Source organism: Nycticebus coucang, chromosome 1, assembly GCF_027406575.1.
Source record: "Nycticebus coucang isolate mNycCou1 chromosome 1, mNycCou1.pri, whole genome shotgun sequence".
Classification (NCBI taxonomy): Eukaryota; Metazoa; Chordata; class Mammalia; order Primates; family Lorisidae; genus Nycticebus; species Nycticebus coucang.
This window is the reverse complement of record NC_069780.1, coordinates 151,875,048-151,884,409: the sequence shown is the minus strand read 5'-3', so window position 1 is coordinate 151,884,409 and position 9,362 is coordinate 151,875,048. Positions and strand designations below refer to the sequence as shown.

The 9,362-nt window shown below is 39.6% G+C and overlaps 1 protein-coding gene across 1 annotated transcript in view; it reads right to left on the bottom strand.

Annotated features, from left to right (window-relative positions):
• Positions 1-2,493: 2,493 nt before the first annotated feature.
• The window catches only part of ANKRD55 (ankyrin repeat domain 55), a 101,408-nt gene continuing 94,539 nt past the window's right edge, over positions 2,494-9,362 (bottom strand). Inside the window, exons 11-12 of the mRNA XM_053590344.1 lie at positions 6,724-6,816; positions 2,494-4,645 (exon numbers count right to left, since the gene is read on the bottom strand). Coding sequence (XP_053446319.1) covers positions 4,524-4,645; positions 6,724-6,816 — 215 coding nt within the window. The 3' untranslated portion in view covers positions 2,494-4,523. The remainder of the gene's footprint in view (positions 4,646-6,723; positions 6,817-9,362) is intronic.

The window sequence follows — 9,362 nt, the reverse complement described above, 5'->3', positions numbered from 1 at the left end:
GATATTCTCCACCACTGCTTTTTATGGTATTTTTAATTAAAAGATTAAAGTCATCATTAACAAGTATTTTTCTTTTCATTAGAAAGGACATTAACCATGGTAGAAGGGCTGGCATATTTTATGAAAATGTACACCTTCCTGATCCAAATGGTCATTCTTCTTTACCACCTTATTCATTTTTTCTCTTAAAAAATTGTCAAGAAGACACATTCTCCAGATTAAATTTCAGTGAGAAACAATTATTCATACATTCATGATGGTTAAATGTAAAAGTTAACAAAAAATCAGAGCAAAGCATTACATTTTATTAAATTCATTATGATTTTAAGATAGTCTGTAAAGTTGACATTCACCAAAGGTGGAAGATAAAACACACTGGAGAAACTTCTTTACCAGTTCTATGCCACTTTCATTAGAACTAGAGTTACACTGAAAACAGGGTACGTGAGTGATCATTTTTACTTCTGTTCAATGCTTTGTACACACACATATTTGGATCTATGCTCTGTACAGCCAGATCTATGCTCTGTACAGCCAATTGGGGAACTATTCTGAAAGTTGGTTGGTCTTCCAGGCCTCTTTCCTGCCCTTTCCCACTTCCAGAGTTCATGACACACCCACAGGAAGGGTAAATGGTTAAGAAAAATGGAGACATAAAAATCAGTTTGTTTTGCTTCTTGTAAACAAAGAAGGTTTGTTGTGTTAAAGGTTTGAGTGAAGAGAGAAAAAGTAATGGATAATCCATTAAAACACGGTGCCTTGGGAGTACAGTAAATGCCTTTCTACTTTCTGCTGGGGCAATTAAAATAAAGGAAAACTGCTGGATGCTGGTCCTGCTGCCCTGCTACCCTGAGAAATGCTAAGCCACACTCCTGGGTTGGGAGGAGTGTGGCCCTGACCTAGGTGTAGGCCTGGCTGGTGAAAGGATTGGCTTTCAGCATCCCCCCGTTCTTCTCCCCACTTCCTTCAGCCTCACAGTTGGCGCTCCTTTCCCAGGTAGACTTGCTGATCAAGATATGAGGTCAAATCAACATGAAGTAGCTTTATGAGAAAGAAAGTCAGTGATGCCAACACTTAGGTTTCTTGTCTACCTAACCAGTGTGGTTAAGACTTTGTAAGAACCAGTCCAGCTTCCCTTTCAGTGCACAGACGTGTTGCTCATGGTCATCTTTTTGTATCTGTGTTCCGGTCTTGAGTTCACTGCCCATGTAGGGTCAATTTCAGGCTTCTTTACCCTCCACTCCCTTTACCATTTTACAGCTGGCCCCAGTCTCCGCAAACTTCAGCACCCTGTCTTTACCAACAACCAGTTAGGTCTACCTCACCCTCCTTGGGGAACTGAGAATCTTTCTTTTGTTCTCATTTTCCCTAGTTTATAGACCACTAGTAATTGCAAAGTGATGTACCATTAATTTTTACTAAAGGTTTAATAATCAACGAGTTATTTCCTGTTTTTCATATATCAGTGTGAAAACTACCTTTGTCCCTATAGTGACAGTTGTGCTGGTGTAACATGCTGACTGGAAACTCTTCAGCTTTTGAAAAAATCTATTCACTGACTTCCCAGATTTGACCTCTGAGGATGTCTTGGAACTCATTTGGCTGCCCAAAAAACCAGGGTTAGACTAGACCAGAGGTCAAAATGGGAAGACATTTGCTTTCAAAGACCATAGTTTTGACAAAAACGTACAGGTTTTTGAGTCTTTATCTTTCAGGATTTACATTTCCTTTGAGAGTCTAGGAAATATGTGATTCTGATAGCATTTCCTGATTTGAAAATACCATTTCCCCCCGAAGATAATTAGAATCTAGTTACTACATGTGAAAGCTGCTATTGTGTTCCTTAGTTTTTAGCTTGGGTATCATATTTCATGCTAACCTTAAGTATGTTCCTTCTTAGTTACCCCATTTAAAGCTATGGTGGGTTTGAGAAGGTTGTTTGCAAAGAGTACCTTTAAAATGCCAAAATACACTTGTATGGAGATATGCATTTCTGTATTTCAAAAAGGAGAGGGAAAGCAACATGAACAGTTATGTTTGTATTTCTGGATGGCACTGCAGATGGCCCCTTACTTTGTCAGTGAAGTATAGGCCCAGGATGAATCTACTCTAAATAAGCAAATTGACCTGGTGGCAAAAGGACAGTTGCTCTATTTATAGAGATGGTAATGAGTATCATATTTCTTCATAGCTAAAAAAAAAAAAATTCCTAAATCAAATTGGATGGAAAAGCCCAACATTAGAATATTCTGTGTGGGTATTTGTGTATAAATTATTTATTATAGAAATAAGTGCAGGTGTTAGGGGATAGTGGCTTTTTCTAGAGCTGCACACTTTTGTTCTTACATTGCTTTGACCTCTTAGTTATCTACTTACAGGAGAGGTGTACTAGGGCCTTAAATAGTCACTCAGGACCTGCACGTTGCTTAGTGTGACAATACATTGGATAATTCATAAATATTCTAATTCTCCCCTTTTCAGACACATAGAAGGATTACATTTCTCCACTTCCTTTGAAGTCCATCTGAATTGGCAAATGAGATGTGAGAGGACGTGGTAAGACTCACCTCTCATTTCTTCTGCTTTGTCCCCAAGGAAGCACATATCGAAATGGAGTCTATGTCAGCCAACTCTGTCAGCTGGCGTTGAATACCATTCAACATATTGTGAATAAGAAACAGGCTGTGTTAGCCCATGAGCCTTGGGCTTGTTCATTATTGAAGTAGAAGCAAGCCTATCCTGACTAATCAGGCAGTGGAGGGCCAGGTATCTACTTGCGGGTGGACATGGATTCAGGAGCAGCCTGCTGACACCACTGAATAGCTGATCCGTCTGAAGCATATAAAGAATGATTCTTCAAAGACAAAAACAGTCCACAAACTAAATGAAACACAGAAGAACACTCTTCAGAAGCTATGTCCCAAGAACTCTCCCATCTTTAACATGATTTGCCCTCCTTCTAGCTGTTGCTAGCTTGGGAGGTTGATCCATATCTTTCTCTTTTATAATCTCTGATTTGGACTATTGTCAACATCCAGATGGGATGACGGACTGTGACCTGTTTCATTATCATATCTTACATCTCTCTCCCTTTCCAACTCCCGCTCTACCTCTCAACTCCCTTCCCTTCCTTCCTGAAAAAAAGGATTGAGTGTCTACTTGGTGCCAGGCACCATATAAATTTCTAGAAGTGCAAACCCAAAGAATTATGATTCGGTCCCGGAAGAGCTTCTATCTACTTAATGGTACAGTCTGACCTCTCTAAACAAATAATATAAAGTGATAAATGTTACACAGGTACTTGAGATATTTACAAAATACGCAGGCTTAGAAAAAAACATGGAGCCACCCTTATCTCATGTGGCTAAGCCTTTAAATTTATACAGATCTCTAGTCAAAAATCAATCCAGAATGTAAATGTCTTAGCACAATAACTAAGAAAATGCCAGGTAGACTATGTTAACCAGAGTGATGAAAATGTGTCAAACGGTCTATGAAACTAGTGTATGGTGCCCCATGATTGCATTAATGTACACAGCTATGATTTAATAAAAATAAAATAAAATAAAATAAAAAAGAAAAAATACTCATCAAAATTCATTAAAAAAATAAAGATTTTTAAAACGTTAGGAAAAAAAGATCAATCCAAACAACATACAAACATCTTAGTAAGGAAATATGCAGTTAATAGTAGTCTTTCAAAGCTTTGCTAAGTCTCAAGTTTGGGAAAGTCCTCAGTAGGCAGAGACCATTATTTTGAAACAGAAAAAATAGACATGTAGCATATTTGAGGAATATGTGAGAAACACCTATTCAATCTCCTGAGGCCAGGGTAGACCTTTCTGACTCACACCACCTTCTCCCTGTTAGAACAATCAATATCAGAAAACGACAGCAGGTGGAAATAATCAAATAACAAAGAGGAGATAAACATTGTCAAGTGACTTGGGCTGTAGCCAGGAACACACAATGCCAGAAAATATTTTGCAGAGGATTGTACATTTCAAAGCCATTAACTGTGACTGATTATAAGTCTGATTGCTTTCGTGTGAATTAAGTTTCATTAGTCCAAGGTAGAATTACAATAAATGTGAAGAACGTGTCTGGAATGTACTTTTGTTTTTTATTCAGCAAAGCATACATCCTTTCTCCCCCCCTAAAAACATAAAGTCATTCAGCAAAAAACAACCGAACAATGACAAGAAGCAGCAAATATGGCCCAGAGGGAACCAAACGTTGCAGTTTCCCTGCTGGCAACATAGTTTGTCTTTTACTTTTGGCGTGTAGAGGTCACAGAAACTCACAGACCTCTAGTGTGTACACACTCAAAGATTCCAAGTGCTTATTTAGGAAGTGTCTTTACTTGGAATAAAGAATTTTTTATTCTTTTTGAGTTATAAAACTGAATGGCTTATAGAATGTAGCTGACTACAGTCTTTGTTCTTATAAACGAGATCTCTCATCCTCTGAGAGTTGAAAAATATATATATATAATCTATATTTCTGCGGCGGGTGGCTCACAGTCAGTTTTCATCCTTTGGGGGACTGGCAGAGGGCTCACTGTCTGCAGCTGGTGTGCCGTGTCCCCGCTGACTTGGGATAGCAGGTAGCACTCGGTTCGTCCGTAGAGGTTCTCCAGAGAGAACTGAGGAGAGAAAAAAAACAGAACGAGAGACTTTCAAGATTTCTTTCAAGATTCCCTTAAGGCTTATGAGAAAGGAGGCAGGAGAGGTGTATTGTTTCCTTAGGAGCAGAGACACTTCTAAGAAGCATGTCTGGCTGAGAGCTGGGCTGCGGAGGGAAGCTGTGTGTATACCTGTCTGCCCGGGTTTGCACACGGAATCTGGGATTTCAAATACGCACGAGTACAAGGCTGCACCATGTTTGTTCAGAACATGACTGGGCTGTGCGTGCCTGGCGGGGCTGTTCCTTGGGGTGGAGCAGGTGCCCTGCTCAGCCGCTGCTCACAAGTCTCTGAACAAGCCCAGGCCATTTGCGCTGTGCTTTTATGCAAACCTCAAAAAGTTCTCGGGTTTCTTTTAGCAAAGGCATTGTGTGCCCTTTCATTTCTTTCTCATAGAGCTAAGTTGATCAAAGATGTTTATCTTTCCTTCTGTCCCGAAACTTAATTGTGAAAAGCAAAGCTCTCTGGCTCTGCCAAAGAAAACCTCCCTTTTTTGGCTTCTCCAAGTCCCAGCAGGATTCAAGACAGAGTGACTCTTTCCTTCACTAGATTTCTTAGTGGCTATGGTTCTGCTTAAAAACAGGTTCAGGCCTGAATTTCACTCAAGGATAGAATTGACACCATCCAAAGCTCTCACTTTGCACAAATCAAGTAAAGGGAAGAGGAACTTATCTGTCAAGCAAAGGTCTTGGTTTCTGCTACTGACTCTCCGTGTGGCTTTGGCCTTTGGAGGGATAACCTTCACCTCATAGTTTTCTTATCTGCAAAAGGACAGAGCTGTGGTTCTATGGGCTTTATGGTTCCCTGTTTTTACGGAAAGAGTTTTAGAACTCTTGGTTTATCTTCAAACCTTAGCCCCAGGAAGAAGAGACATATTGGATATTTACTCTGTGCAAACAATGTGCCAAGTGTTTTACATATGTAAAACATCATTTAATTCTCCCATTTTTTTTTTTTTCCTTAGGCAGAGTCTTACTTTGTTGCCTTGTGTAGAGTGCCATGGCATCATCTTAGCTCAAACTTCTGGGCTTCAGCAATCCTCTTGCCTCAGCCTCCCAAGTAGCTGGGACTACAGGTGTGGGCCACCATGCCCAGATAATTTTCTATTTTTAGTAGAGACAAGGTCTTGTTCTTGCTCAGGCTGGTCTCCACTCCTGCACTCAAACAATCCACCCACCTTGGCCTCCCACAGTGCTAGGATTACAGGTGTGAGCCACTGTGCCTGGCCTTCTCCCAACATTTTTATAAGGGCAGCTCTGAAATCACCTACCACTAGCAGGATATAGAAAAGCTGTGTGTGTGTGTCTGTGTGTTACAAAGGGTGTGGGATAAAATAGGAGGACAAAAAGGAAAGAAATTAGAATCCAGTAAACATTATTTCTTGAGGCAGAAGACTCAGTGTCCTGTAGTTTTGCTTCTGGCTCTGCAATGGAAACAGTAATCAAACCTGCTCAGAGTACGGTGACGAGAATATCCAAACGCAGAATCCCTGGGCGGGAGGCATCCTGGGCAATACTTAGGCACACTCTAGTCTGAATATCATTGGCCCAAAAGAATATATTAACATCTTATGTTAGAGATTTTTGTATAAAATATTCTTAATCAAAAATACATAAATAATCCCGATGAACAGCATTTTTTTTTGTTTTTTTGCTCAGGAATGTAGGAACTGTGAGTACAGAGATGATGTACATTTCTCTCTATCCAACATAGTAAGGAAATCAAGGTCAAGAAGCCAGTCTTAAGAATTTTTAAAGCACTTTCGTAAGCACGTCAAATAATACATAGCAAAGTAAACTTGTTATTGTTTATATAGTTCAAACACAAAAGTTCCTGAAGGGAGTATTCTCTTTTATTTATTTTTAATGAGCATTACCAAGTTGGATGAAGCTTTAAAGACGGTCTCTGTTTTCCTGTAATTTGTAAGTGTTGGCACCTGATGTTCCCTTAGAAAATGAAAGTAAACTGAAATAACACATATTTGGGTCTAGACGTGTCAGCATTTGCAAAGAAAGCTGAGGAAGATTCATAATACTTACATTTTTGGTCTGGTAGGGGAGCTAGGTTGTTCCGAGTGAAAGGAAGATCCCTCATTTTGGGTCTGCTTGGGGAGAGATGATGAAAATTTTGTCCTGGGGACAAACATATTTACATCAATCACTTGAGACTCAATCAAGTGTAGATTATAAAATGCAATGGTTAAGAGAATCATAAGTTGTTAGAGATCACTGCATTGAAGGTAGTAACAGCAATGAAAAAAGTGATGATAGCTACACTTTATTGCATTTCTACTATATGCCAGTCACTGTTTAAAGGAGGGGGAAATATACTAGAAATCATTTCTTGAATGAACTAGTTTAAATAAAAAAATAAAATTTTATGAACAAGCACGGTTGGTTACTTACCCCTTAAAAGTTAAAGTTGAAAATAGTATAGATATAGCATAACTGATTGCAGAGTCATCAGATCTTTGATGAATGAGTAGGTGGTGAGTAGGGCATTGTTCTAGGGTGGTGTCTCTCAACTCTGGCTGCACATAGGAATTATCCCAGGAATCAGAGAAAAGTACGGCTGCCTTGGGTATTACCCAGATCAAGTAAATCGGAGTCTCTGGAGATGCAGCAGATGTTTCTCAGCTCCCAGATGATTTCTCATGTGTAGCCAGGATTGAGAATCGCCAACCTGAAGGCAAGCTGGGTGAAATCTATTCTCTAACTTGACAGAGAGCAGTGGTGGCTGGGTGCAGAGTGACCAGCTGCTGGTTACATTTTCAGGAATTCTTGAGCTGTCTGACATCACACGAGGGTCGTGAGATCAGGCACAGGAGGAGGACCTACACCCCAGAAATCAGCAAATACTGATTTTTCTCCTAGAGACCATGTTTAGAGGTTAAACGTTCATCAACATGCTACTGATTACGAGAGATGGATGCTCCAGATATATCTGAAAATAGAGGAGTGTACACCAAAGTGATTTAAGTTTATGACAGAAGTTGACTGAATGGGGTAATAACCAGGAGGTTAGGCTCTGGGGTCAGACAGGATTAGGCTCAATTCCCTGCTTCCCCACTTTTTAGCTGTATGACCTCAGGCGAGTAACAAAACCTCTCTCAATATCAATCTCCTCATATACGAAGTGGTGAAAATAATTGTATCTGTTTTTTTCCAGTTATCATGAAGATTAAGTTGGAGAACAAAAGAAGAGCATTTACAAGGTAAAGAATGCAATAAACATTAGGAAAAAAGGTAATTTGGTCTTTTGCCTAGTAGTCTGGTAAGATGGAATTAGAATTGCTATAGGAATGCTCCTAGAGTTTATGAGTCTTCTGTTTGGGCAAAGTAGTCTTCAGCATGAAAAAAAAAAATGAAAGAGAAAAAATAGCATTAGTTAAGATCCATTTTCCATCTGCTTAAGTGAACCTCCTGGTGGAGTGTCTGTGTAGGAGCAGCCACCTTCTCAGCATTGTCAGTTGATGGAGATGGAGCAAAATCTCTAGTCTCCCTGGTGGATATTTTGTCATTTTTGTGAACTTTGAAGGTAAAATAACTTCAGGAGCCATTATTTATAAAGAAAACATTTTTTGGTGCAATGACATTAAAATCTATATTAGCTCATACCTTAATTATCCATGAACATTTGAACAGAAATTTCAAAAGCAAGAAGTTGGATAATGATAATTATAAATTAGGTTTATTGAGCACTTACTATCATCAGGACCTGGGCTAAATGCTGCAGGCATCGTCTTATTTAATCCTGACAACCACCTTTTCTAGGGAGGTAGACTCTTTTATTACCTCCATTTTATAAATGAGGACCCCGTGACTTGGAGGAGTTCTAAAAGTGTTCAAGGTCACATAGTGGGAAGTGACAGAGCCTGGACTCCAACACAGAGCTGTTCTACACTATAATGCTTACTATTCTGCCTCCCAAAGCAATGTAGTTAGAATGGAAGATGTGGGCAGAGAAAGGCTGCAGCAGTGACTTGGGAGATGCAGGGGAGTTCAACTTGGTTCTATGCTGGCATTTTACTCTGTTTTCAAAGACAGCCCAAAGCTGTCTTTGTGCTGCAGGCACCTCCAGAAAGTCCAATTTGTGGGGACAGAATCTAGGACCATTGTCCTAGAAGAAAAGGGCAGGAAAGGTTTTCAGACTTACATGAAGGAACCAGAAATGAATTCAGGATTAATAATAATAACTAATAATTTAGAAATAATCTATTGACCTCTCATTTGATTCTGCAATCCTATTCCCAGGCATCTACCCAGAAGAAAAAAAATAATTTTCTCATAAGGACATTTGCACTAGACTGTTTATTGCAGCTCAATTTACAATTGCCAAAATGTGGAAACAACCTAAATGCCCACCAACCCAGGAATGGATTAATAAGCTGAGGTCTATGTATACCATGGAATACTATTCCGCCATTAAAAAAGATGGAGGCTTTACATCTTTTGTATTAACCTGGATAGAGTTGGAATGCATTCTTCTTAGTAAAGTATCACAAGAATGGAGAAGCAAGAATCCAGTGTACTCAATTCTAATGTGAAGCCAGTAGATGATCCAATACATACCCACATAAGAAAAAAACACAAATCAAGGTGGGGGGCACTGCTAGCTCATATTCCTTGAGGCTCAAGGAACAAGGGACTGGGGAGAGGGGAGAAGGAAAGGGATTGGG